This window comes from Fukomys damarensis, unplaced genomic scaffold (genome assembly GCF_012274545.1).
Source record: "Fukomys damarensis isolate Sample0158 unplaced genomic scaffold, DMR_v1.0_HiC HiC_scaffold_18, whole genome shotgun sequence".
Taxonomy (NCBI): Eukaryota; Metazoa; Chordata; class Mammalia; order Rodentia; family Bathyergidae; genus Fukomys; species Fukomys damarensis.
The window spans coordinates 23,636,306-23,649,602 of NW_022900930.1; the positions used below are offsets into that span (position 1 = coordinate 23,636,306).

At 36.6% G+C, this 13,297-nt stretch overlaps 1 protein-coding gene across 1 annotated transcript in view; it reads right to left on the reverse strand.

The window, feature by feature from the left end:
* Tenm3 (teneurin transmembrane protein 3) overlaps nt 1–13,297 on the reverse strand; it is a 615,432-nt gene that overhangs the window by 101,487 nt on the left and 500,648 nt on the right. The window contains exon 12 of the mRNA XM_033765428.1: nt 9,047–9,232. Coding sequence (XP_033621319.1) covers nt 9,047–9,232 — 186 coding nt within the window. The remainder of the gene's footprint in view (nt 1–9,046; nt 9,233–13,297) is intronic.

The following is a 13,297-nucleotide window of genomic DNA, read 5'->3' on the forward strand; positions in this document are numbered from 1 at the left end:
TGAAACTAGTACAGTACATATAAAAACAAACTAGTACAAATGAACAATATCCACAGGTGAAAAGAAAAGCCATTTGAAGGATAAGCTAATTACAAAATCAAAACAGCTATCATTACCATAAATAACAACCGCTCATCATTCAAACCCTTCTTTACAAAGCTGAAAAGAAATGAAAGCCTAACGTGACTAGGAGAAACATTATCTTTGTTGCAGGTATTGAAATACTGAAGTAGAGAGAGCCTTGACAACCTAATGAAATAAGGTTCCCATCCTTTAGAAAGGTCAGAGAAACTAGGTTTGCATTTGTAGAAAAGAGATGAAGTGACCTCATTTAAGAAAATAATTAAAGGGATTGACTAATAACACAGTTAACTGAATAAGTTATACTCAAGTGAGAAAAATAGCATGGAGAGGCCCCCCTACATGGACACTGCTACCTCGTGGGAGAAATGGACATCTGACAGTTGACTGGGGTTGCACAACAGGAGCGTTGGTACTAAGTGAAGTCTGAAGGGGGCTTTCCAGGACTCTCTCAGGAACCACTATCTCCTCTGTCCTCAAACTTACTAGTTAGAGTCAGTGGGACTGTGCAGTATGGACCCCAAGAAGTTCTCTTTCTGAGTGCTTCATGGAAGATTTTTTTAGCCTATCTGGATTTTCATTGCCATCTAAGTCAGTTTAGGAGAATTTCTTCCTTCTTAAATCCATGCCTACTGGCTCCATGATAATCCGGCCTCCAATGTATGCACCAGATCATGAAGCATCTTTGCCTGCATGCTTAGTGAGTCAGAAGTCAGGGGTTAGTTCTCCTTGTATCCAGCATGCATCCCACTTTTTCTAGAGGAATTATCAGAGCTGACATGATTCAGTAAGGTGGAATTATCCGCAGACGACTTTTTATTAATTCCAGTGCAAACACTCTAGCAACAGTGATAACAATAAATGTTTACATGGTGTTTCCTTTGTGCCAGGTACTCTGCTAAGTGCTAATCTACATGTTTTAACCTATTTAGTACTCTCAGCAATTCCACGAAGTAGGAACTTTTTCTCAATCTCACTTTATAGCTGAAGAAATTGAAGTGTATGAGTCTCAAATGATTTCCCTAGACTGTACAGATATCAAGGGACAGAACTGGGACCAGGGCAGATTCGTTTTTTTTTTTCTTTTTTATGGTATTGGGGATTGGACCCAGGACCTCTCAGTTGCAAGGCAGGCGTGGTGCTACTGAACTAAAACCCTGGCCCGGCCTGCAGATTTAATTTTTAAGAAGTTTTAAACTTCTGTAATTTTGGGGAGGATCTCTTGTTAAGAAAAAAGTATCAGTTCAGTACAAAATTATTTAGAATAAGAATATTCACAACCAAGTTTTAAGCTGGTAAATACCATAAATATCAGAAAACCGACAGTTTTTTGTTAAGCATCTGACAGGTCTCTAATGAACATGTTTCCTATATTTTGGGATGGTTTACTCTTTGCCTTCTTACATGACAATGATTTTGTGGTATTCTCTACAGAGAATGTAGAAAGACAGTTTAGTCTTGATTTGGTGTGTTAATTTAATATGCTTTTCATTATTGATAATTTAGAAAAGTTGCATTTGGCATCGACACTTCTTATTGGTAAAAGTCATGTAAATATTTAGCATTTCTGTCACATTTAGGGAGACTTTTTATAGTGTAATAAACGGATCTTACTCTTTGAGCTGATATTGCATATTAACAACGTTTGAGTGACATTCTTACAGTAGAATACTTTGAGTTTTATGTTATTTTTGTCAGTATGTAATGTCATGCAAACAAGAGATCTTTTTCTGGTGGCTTTATGTGACTCAGTGATATACAATAGTTCATTTTTTAAATTTCCTAACCTTGTCCATATTGGTGAAAGTTTTGATCCTCTCTTTTCTCTGATATTCTTTATAACTCCCCTGCTAGGTGCACTTTATTTTCAATTTTTTAATCTCCAGCACCTCCAAAGCCAGAGTGACTCTAGTATTTAATAGAGGTATGCTGAGTACAGTGTGTCTAACTTTTGTGTGAGCAAATAAAGCGTATCTTTGTGATCACTAATGATCCTGTTTCCCAATGTACTAAAGAATTAGAATAAAACAAATAGCCAGTCTATTGTAGTTTAAAGGAATTAGGATTTCCCTTAGGCCAAATTTCCATTTGAATTGCCTGAAAGAACATGAAAATCAATGTAGCTCTATAAACAGCTATGTGTTTGAGACATTACTAGGAGAAAAATACCATAATATACTGTACCTTTCTTTCATCATCAGGATTTTCAAAAACAATTCTCTAATCCCAACCCTAGTGCAACAGTTTTATTCAACAATATCTATTCTGACACCTGGTTAATATTTTATAACAATGAAATGGAAATTTCAGTAACTCCTTCAAGTAAACTCCGGGGACAGAAATTTTGTTTCACAGTAAAAATAGTGTTGTGCTTCCGCCTGCCTCGCAAGCACAAGGACCCAACTTTGATCCCTGGTATGAAAAAAAAAAAAAAAAAGTGTTAACATCTAAAACACTATCTGGGTTGCAGTTTGTCTTACTTATACTTAATAAAAAAGCAGAAATTCTAGATTTATTTAGCACTATTTGTTAGACACTTACTGAATCCTTCACAGTCTAGTATTCAATTCTAACAATCTTACAAGGTGCATAATATTCACATTTCATACAAAAGGAAACATATTTAGAGAAGTTAAATGACTTGTTCAAGGTCACTCAATGGTAGGATCCAAGCCCAAAAGTTCTCAAGTATAATTCTGCTTTAAAATCTCATATAAATATTATGATGTCCTCTTTATGTTTGAAAAAAAAAAAGGCTAACAATAATCAGGATATAAGTTATATCTTATAACTTCTGGAAATTATTTTAAAACACGTTTTTAACATTTCAAAGCCTATGTTCTTTTTAAAAAAAGTTACACTGTCTTCTATAAGGATAGTGTTCAACAAACATCACAGAAAGGGTGGTCAACACCCTTGTGTGACGGGAACTGTCAGTTAAGCTTAACTGTCAACTTGATCGGCTGGAGCTGGTCAGGACATTGGTAAAGCATAGTTCTGGGCATGCCTGGTGGGTCTTGGAGGCCTTACTTGGGAGTTTATACCTGGTTCCTGGCCCCTTCCCCTCTGGCACTGTTCTGGGCTCTGCTTCCCAGGTGCCATTAACTAAGCAGCTTTGCTCTGCCACCCCCTTCTGCCGTGAGGTTCCTCCCTTCTAGTCCTGAAGCCAAGTGAATCTCTCTTTCTTTGAATTGTGGGTGTTGGGGTAACTTGTCTTAGCAGAAAGCACTTAATAAAGGCACTAAAGCCTGCTTTTGCTACAAGCACTGACTCTTAAACCAGGTCTGTATCCATCTCCTTTGCTACCTTTAACTATTGGTCAGATTGCTGCTCAACTTTAAAAATAGATGTATGTTAATCACTGAAGGAGTATTTGTATAAAAACTGCCAGTACCATACTGAGAGAGTCAGAAACTATCATAGAGACAGAAAAACTCCTGGGCCCTTAACATGTTAGTCTCGATTTGTGTTTTCTTCTCGGGCAGCTAGGTGCTTGAAAGCTCTTTTTGCTAAAAGAAAGACAGTGACTCACCTGGGCCTGCAGATGCCCAACAGGTATGTAAAAGTAGAACAAAGCTGGCCCTTCATTTTGTGTCTGTCTCCTTTATTATTACCTTAACACTTGAGGCCATGGTAGGAGTATTTCTGTGTCTGCTCAGCTATGCATATAAGCATGTTGATGTCATTTTAGGGTGTGTGTGTGTGCCTAAAATCTGCTAATACTAGGCTGATTAGTCCTGAATTTGTCTAACTTCTCATGTCTCCTTCCTTCAAGGCTGAAGACATCAAGACAAGAAAAATTAAGATGTTCTCAAAATTCCAGGACTAGCTAGTCTTATGCAGAATTCTCCATGAGAACTGAAACTGCCCCTATGCCCAAGCGAGAGCAGTTACTCTGGAATCAAGGTTGCCCCCTCAGGTGGGAGCAATCCTCTCGTGATGGGTACTGAATTGCACCCCGAAGCAATAAGGGAGCCAGGGTGACCTCGAAGAACCAGCCCTAAGATAATCATTCACCAGAGCACAGTTTGACCTGACTGCTTAGATATGCATAATTCTTGCTCCCCGCCCGGGCAGTTATTTTCATTCTCTCATTGTGTAACCTCAAAGTTATTGTCTGTATTCCTCACAGGACCACCCAAAAGCGAATACAATGATCAGATATTGGGAAGGGGCTCCAGGGGTCATGCCTGTATTGTGCTTTCATATCAAAACCTAACAAGGAGGCCAGGGATGTAGCTCAGTGGCACCATGCCTGCCTGGCAAGCACAAGGTCCTGAGTTCTATCCCCAGTACCAAAAAACAAACAAAACAAAACAAAAATCCCAAAACAAAAAACCAAAGGCTATAAATGTGTAAACCCAGGGTTTACACACAGCCCCAAAGTTAAAATATAATAGCTACAAGCAGACCCCACTAACACAGATGCTAGCAAAGATAAGCCTCCTAAAAACCCTCCTTATACTGGAAGTCAGAGCTCCCCAATGAATACCTACCTACAACTGAGCTCAGACTCTGACCTGTCGGGATCAGCTACTCACTCAAATCTGAATACTTTATTTTCATGGAGGACCTGGTTGGGAACTTCTGTTGGGAACCTTCTCTATATTGGTTACACGTTTACTTTGTTCATGGACCACTGACATGACTTGCCTGTTGGTCAGAGATATATCTCCCTTCTGGCTGTAGCAGAAGTCTCAAAAAAAAAAAAAGCCTTACCTGTGCCTACATTTCCTCTGGGTTTGGTCTCATTTGTATGGTTTCTGGATCCAAGAATCCAGCTCTAGTAATGCCCTGAATACAGGATTTAGAATGGTTATACTGAATAATAAATTCCTTCCTTGCTTTACTGGCACTTTTCTCTCTCCAACTGGACTCTGGAAAATGAGAATGGCAGAATCTAGGTGGGATCCCTAGAGTCAGGCTGTTGGCCTAAGGCTCTAGGAACAATTACTTAACAGGAAAAGGAATCAGTTAACAAATAAAAAGGAAGGCATGTTAAGTATAGTATCTTATAAAATGATTCCTTGCCATAAGAAAAATAAAAACTTAAATGAAACCGAGAAAAAGGGAACCCCCATGCTTAAATCTAGTAACTTTCCAAATAAAGCAGAAATTATAAGTATAAAATTTTTTTAGAACTGCAAGAGACCTCAAGGGGCCCTTTAAATAGGAGCACTACTCCAGAGACTTAACCCTTTGGGATAATAGAAAGAGTTAAATAAAAACCCCACTCCTTTTCTAAAACTGTTCTGCTAGCAAACAAGAAACAAAAACTCCCAGTGTTTCACAGATACACATAGTTGTGATCTTGTTAAAGCTCACTGGAATGGAGATTCAAAAATTTGGGAGGAGCTTGTTCTGGAAATAAATATGGATTCCAGTCTGAGAGTCTTCGTTATAACTAACCAGATTATATAATGCAAGCCCATTTTCTCAATTTCTGTCCCTTGGAGATTGAAAAATGCCAATCTACCTGCAGAAGACAATCAGCACAACTACAGATGGATAGTTGAAACACCTCTTCCTTCACAGCCACCCTCCACTGTAGATCATGATCAGATGTGCTATTCAACCTCTCCCCTTCTTTAGGTCTTAATCTTACCTTTATCCTCCAATGCTCACAGACAGAAATGTGTAAGTTTAGGAGTAAATCTTGTTAACAAATGCTAAGAAGAATGGTTCTTGTGAAGCTATATGTTTAAAAATATTCAAAATCTGCTATATAGGATTTGTCATTGCCCAGGATATTTAGTTACTATTGTACTCTGCCTACAAACATCTGTTCAGCAGACACTGGTGTGGTATAGTATTTGTGTTGCTTCTGTGGACACTTCTAGCCACAGGCCAATCCCATAGCAGTTTATCCTCTTTCCCTACACAAAAGAAGCGAATCAGGCAGAGGATTTAGCTTAGTGGTGCTGTGTCTGCCTCAAAAGTACAAGGTCCTGAGTTCAATCCCAGTATGAAAAAACTTTCTCTCTCTCCCTAGATATCTATATCATCTATATCTATATCTATGTAGATAGATATCTATATGTAGATAGATAGATATATCTACATAGATATTTATCAAAACAAAAGATAGATAACAGGAAAAAAGAACAAGGAAAATAAAAGATACTGTAATCCAGTGTGGACAATGTAGCTAGAAGTGTACCTTGACTTAATATAATTGTTTTACAAGTTTTATAATTTCTTTGGCCTATTAGTCTGATTTTCAAAACAATTTTTTTTTGGTACTGGAGATTGAACTCGGGTTCTTGCACTTGCGTGGCAGGCAGCAGAACTGAGCGAAATCCCTAGCCCTGATTTTCAATTTCAATACATGATAATTATATAGACTTTATAAGGTCTTATAAGATAAACAAATATGATGCTTGAAAGATAAAAGGGGGATGGAGGGAGGGGGAAAGAAAGGAGTTGAAATGTGTTATATACATGTATTGATTTCATACAGTGAATGTAATCGTTATGTACGGCAAACATGTACTAACAAAATTTAAGAAAGTGAAGCAGGTATAAAAGCAACAAAATTAATGAAAACAATATAAAATGAAATTATAAGTAAGCACAGCCAGATACACTCAATTGTAATAAAAAGGCCTACTACTAAATCCAGTTTGTTTCCGAATAATTAGAAAGTTGCTCAAGAATAGCTCATCTATGGGAAATTATTAACCACACAATATTGCCAAGGTCCATGAGGACCCAACAATACAATGGTTTGTCGAGTAGCTCTTGGTTGGCAAGGTAAATACGCATTCTCATGCATTTCTTGGTTTTCAAAGCTACATACCCATGTTTGTTGTACTTCCTGTATACATAGAAATATTCTCTCCCCAGCTAGAATTAATTTATGTTAGGGTCACAAATTTTAAGAAGTTTATTTTTCTGACCCTCCCCTTGATACAGGGGCATTCTGAGATACGTGGGCATGGGGCTGTTTGGTCACACAGATACTGTGCTGACTTTGGATAGCCACAGAGAGATACACAAATCCTGCTTGGCAATATTTTCTTCTGCCTTAATGTACTTCACAGGAACATCATGCTGCCATTGCCCTAAAAAGCTTCTCTCAAAGAGTAGAGGAGGGGAAAGCCGTCTTACAATTGTGGGCACAGGCACTCTGCAAGTGCTAAGAATGTATGCGTTTGTGGTTGATTTCAGGAAAAGTAACTTGTTCTCAGATGCAGGCAGTGAGCTCATATTCAGAAGCGAGTCCCCCAGGGAACTGTATAGGTAAGAGTTAGCATAGCAGCAAGCTCTTAGGAACCTGCAGGGGTGGTCTTGGCCTGGTCTGAAAATCTGCATTTCACTGATGAGGTTATTTTGCCCATCTGGAGCACTGAACACTTTTCTTCTGGGAGTCTGGAATTTTTGTGGTTTTGGTGGACACAAGACAGTCTCAGTTGGACTTCCCTTAGCAAAAATATTACCCCAGTTTTGATGTATTTTGTTGCTGAAGAAAAGAAGCATGCTCCACAGGACCTCTTAGAGTGGGAAGGGGGAAAAAATCCAAGCAGGTTCCTCCTGAAACTACCTGCTGTGCTTTTCCTTTTCTGATCATTCATAAATACAGCCAGGAATCCAACCACTTCTAAGTCCCAGGGTCATTCTAGCAGATACCAAATGTGGAGTGGTGGTAGGACTGCTGAAACATGCCACAGAGGTGAGTAAGATTATAAAAAACTTTACATCAAGTTTGTAAAGACATAATTGTGGTAATTTTATAAGATGCATGTGATATCAATTTTTCCATGACAAAATTCCAATTTACCTAATTCCTTTCATCAAAACAGTGAAATATATTACTTATAGATACATTGGAAGAACAAAATCATTTAACACCCCCAAGAGCTTTATCCAATTTTACCCTAAGAACATAAAACAATATGGAAAAACACTTCATCTCAAATACTTAAATTTTTGTACGACTGCTCCATTTATCATTTATGCTGTATACTTTCACTGGATTGAGGGCGATATTTATTGTATTTTATCATTTAGCTTTTTGAGACAGAGCCTTTATGTATAGTGCAGACTTTGAATTCCCTATGTATCCAAGACTGACCTCAGATTTGTGATTGTACTGCCTCAGCTTTCCAATCGCTGGGACTACATGTGTGTGCCACCATATCTGGCTTGTGTTTTTAAGTGAATATTTTCTTGAATACTGAAAGCAAAGACTTTGAATATCTTGAAAACGTGACATTATATATGTTCTAGATACTTTTATAACCTTGCTAAATAGCATGGTATGAACCCTCTTTTATGTGATCTTAAACATCCATTTGATTGTTTTATTTAACCTGCATATTTTCAAGAATGTTACCATATTTTAAAGTGCTAAGCATACAGATTTAAGAACTGCTAGACATGCGTTATTCTACTTTACTTTTAGTGACACTGCAAAATAAAGTCATCAAAAAGTCATATATCATTTGTAGAGACATATCAACAACAAGAAGTGTGATTCTGAAATCTATAGAGGTCAAGAAGGCCATATATTTAAATATTTTTTTGAATTTTGAGAGTAAAAATATGACTGCAGTGACAATATGGAACCCTAAAAAGTACCAGTCAATGAAAGTTTGTTATAAATCCTTATGTTAGTCCATTTTGATGGTCATCACCAAAACAAAGAAAAAATTTCTTACAGTTTTTACTTATGACAGTTGCTCTAAAAGAAGTGAATTGCCATTATAAAATGACAGTCATAAATAAAAAACAAAAAATCTTTCTTTTTTTTAAGGAAGACAAGTAAAAACCAATGTGAAGAAAAGTTTTTTCCAAGTTGAAAAACTACCAACAATTTGAGCTCTTTTACAACAGATTGAGGACAGGTACAAAAGTACAGTTCAGGGCTGGGGTAGCTCAGTGGTAGAGCACTCACCCAGCATGCACAGGCCCTCTGCCCATCAATGAATCAATCAGTAAGTAAACAGAAGTGCAGGGACCCTACCGATGGTGCAGTGCTCTCCGTTCCACCCTTGGCTGCATTCGCACTTGCCGTCCTTGCAGGTCCCATGCTCCGCACAGCGGGGGTGGCAAGCTCTCTGATTACACGCTGGGCCGGTCCATCCTTCCTCACAGCGACAAGTGCCTCCCATGCAGACACCGTGGGAGCCACAGTCCACGGAACATATTTCTGTGTTGAACAGAGAGGAAACCGAGCAGGAGAGGAGAGAGGGGAGTGGTGAGAAGGGGAATTAGGATCGCTACATCTTACACTTGACACTTGCTACTGTAAAGAACGAGATCATTGCAAAAAAAATTAATCAGAAGGGTTTGGATGCAAAGAGAATTTCAGCACTGGCTAGTAGGAATTATGTATCATAACATTTTACTTATCCATTGCTAAATTTTATATGTGGTTGTAACGGTAGATAAAATACATATGACAATTTTGTTAGAAATAATTTCTTATATATATAATGTCTCTATATAAAGTAGTTTTTAAACCTTTTTTCTTTATCTATAAGGTAGTTATATTTGATATAAATATTTCAGAGGGTATCATTTGGCAGCCAAGAAAATACACACATACCAAATTAATGCAATCATTTGGAGCTAAGCATCTCAGGGGTCTCACAGGTCTTGGGTTTCACACATTACCAAGAATTGAAAAGGGATTACTTCCAATGCTATTGTTTAATTTTAAACAGTAAAAAACTCTCATTAAAAAATCCACATAGAAACTACATTAGCTTGCTTCAGACATGCAGAAATACTGATTAAATAAAGGAAATTGTTATTTCTTCTATTTGGTAAAATCATACTGTTGACAGATATACATTGCTTAGCTCATACAGCACAAAGCCAGTTTACTAATACATATAACTACTGGCTGTCTTTCAAAAAACAAAGTTTTTCAACATTCGAAATTACTGAAGGTGACTAAATAACTGCAAAAACTATAACACCATATTAAGTGTTTAAAACAAAACCTCCAAAGTAATTGTTTTTTCTTAAAGCTTTCTTAAAAGCATGAACTAGATCCAGCTGGGCAGGAAGGGGAGCGGGAGGGAAAAGGGACCTTGAAAAGATACTTTATTTTTTATTCTTCATATACAAAGTTAAATATAAGCTAACTGTAGGTTTGGTTCTAAGACTATATGGCTATTGTTTAGTTTTGGTTTTCTTTCGAAAGTAAAAACGTCTTACAAAAAAACCCTTTGAAATGATTTCTAACAATCAGAAAATAGACCACCTCCCCTTTTCCCTCCATTAAAAACTAGTAACTGTTATAAAGCCACACATGGCCCAGTTTTCTCCATTTGTTTCCCAAATAACATTTCTTGGGCACTGTAATTTTCTAGGGTTAACTTTAAACACCGTACTGAGCATTATGAAAGTTGTAACATTTCTTATAAACAACTAAACAACAGCCAAGACTACTAATTGGCAGACAATTGCCAATTATGTGAGATTTTTTTTCTCTTCCTTTTTAAAATTTTTTTTGTTCTGTGCCACATTTTCTCTCTTTTGAATTAAATTTTTGATTAAGGAATTCAAGATGGTTTGATTAACTTCAGAGCAACATAACATCAACTCAGCTCCAGAAGAGAGGTTTCTTTCTGAGGAACTCTTTTTATTCAGTCTAATCAATTTTTCATTAGGGTGAAGGTGTTTATCAGTGTTTAGCACACTAGCTTTGAGCAAGGTGCGTCAATCTTTGTAATGAACTTATTAATTAGAGTTAATTTAATTGAAGTGGAATTGAAAGGCTAATTAATGGACAAACTGCTGATGAAGATAGAGGAAAGCTCTGTTGCTTTCAAATCTATAAACTTTCTGATGGAAATAATTCATTTCTTTTCCTAGGGCTGCTTAAACAAATGTTTCTTCAGGTGTAAAAATTACTCTTTTATTGAATTTAGATATCTGAAGGTTATTTCCACAACAACAAAAGAGGTAGCTAGTAAAGTGTTTTCCTTTAGGATTTATTTAGTAAGAAAATCAGAATTATACTGCTAGTAAACTTTAAGCCACACTTGTAAATTAACAACATTTTTTAAGCTTTAAAGGAGAACTGTGAGGATAAATCAGAGGCACATGACATCAGGCATTTTCAAAAAAGTGAATGTAATCATATTTAAGATTTTTAATATTAATCCTAAGTAACCTTTTTTTTTTAAGCAATTAATACACTCCTGCTGGCTTGAACCACTGGTGAGAGGTGTATATATGAACTGTCCCACTGGGGACTTGTACCCCTGGTGGTACAAATGGATATAATAATTTTTATCAGTCTTTTTACTAATAAAATTAATAAAAAGCTGCCCTATGGGACAGTCATGCATGTACCACTGGTGATTCAAGTTGCCCAGCAGCAAAACACAAGAATTATGTCCCTATTGTGACCATGTTAATAGCAAAGTTCAATAAAGAATTTTCCTGTACTTAATTACTTTCTTCAAAAGAAGAATATTATACTCATTTCATTCTATATATTGATATATGTATTAACATATTCCAAGTTCCCTTTTTACATTGATGATATAAAGATGAATAGAACAAAGATATCCACTTGTTACTATTAAACAAGTAAAATTTGGTATACAGGCAAAACAGATTTTTGATTAATAAAATAATTATATCAGCATGAATAAAATTAAATCTAAATATGTAATTGTATATATGATTTTGTCAACCAATTAGCATTTTAATTAACATATTTATTTGCTATTCATAGCAAGATGATTTTTATGAAGAAGGCTGAATTACCTTTGGAGCTATTCAGTATCAATTAGAAGCTATCCTTTCATAAAACAATACAAGTAACAAATCACGATAACTTTATATAAATCAAAAAGAGCTATTATGTTTGTTCTTTTCTAACTTGTATAACTGTGGCAAGTAAACCAGAATAACAATACTTCAAGTGAGTATTACTGTGCTTTGTAGCTTCTATTATTATACCTCTTACTGATGGAGGCATAAGAGACCTAAACCAAGTAGTGTCACTACACAAGTAATTATTTCCATAAAATTTAACTGGGCTGAGCCAGGGATTTAGCTCAGTGGTTCTGCTGCCTGCCTTGCAAACTCAAGGACCCGAGTTCGATCCCCGGTACAAAAAAAAAAAAAAAAAAAAAAAAAAAAAAAAATAAAAAAAAAAAAAAAAAAAAAAAAAAAAAAAAATTAATTGGGCTGTTTTTTGTGGAGTGCATTTGTTATTACAAAAATTGTAAATGTAAATAAAAAACCAGAAGTAACTAAATTCCTATTTTATGCTTCCCTCCACCATATATTTTTGTTTGTTGGTGTGTTTTTGCTTTTTGAGATCAGGTCCAGGCTATGTTATCCAGTCTGGGGTTGTGAGATGATCATCTTGTCTCAGACTTCTGAGTTCCTTGGACTACAGACGTGAAACACTACATCCAGCCTACAAAATATATGTAAAAAAACCCCAGACAAAACAAGTTCCTATGTTTCTTGAAATGATGCCATGAACCCATGCTTGATAAATATTGATTGGCAAGGATTTCCTACACTCTTTAGTGGGACATTCAGGTTCCTCTATAATCCAGAATCCAATTTGTGGCTTTATTCTTATTCATCCTAAACTTATTATTTGTTCTAGTAGTCATGAACTTTCTTTTTTTCTTTATATGAGGATTGAACTCAGGACCTTGTGCTTGCAAGGCAGGTGCGGTGCCACTGAGCTAAATCCCTGGCCCCAGTCAAGAACTTTTTAACAAAGCTTCTGGCTCCTCAAGCTATCAGAATCAACTAATATGCTTATGAATCAGTAATAAATATACTGTAAGCCTCTGAAGCATCCAGAGCAGAATAGCTAAAAGACAAGGGAGGAAAAATAAAGCAGCAAGAAAGGGAAGAAGAGAGGAAGAAAACTTGTCTTAGTATTCATGTGTATCTGTCAATACGTAAGTGTATCTGCATACATTTCTTTCTTTTTTTTTTGGCAGGGTCTCCCTTTGTAGTTCAGGCTGGCTCTGAACCCACTGTGTAGCCCAGGCTGGTCTTGAGCTTGTGGTGATCCTCCTGCCTCAGTCTCACAAGTGCTGGGATTATAGGCGTGCACCACCACTCCCGCATGCCTCAGTATATTTACTTACAGGCTGAAGAGAGACTACTTACAGATTTTACAAATTATCTTCTGGAAAGCGTTCTTTAGTGTGGGTTTCTAGGATTCAATTTAAATTGAAGATGATAAACCCGTCATGCTGATATTGAGGCATAGGGTAGC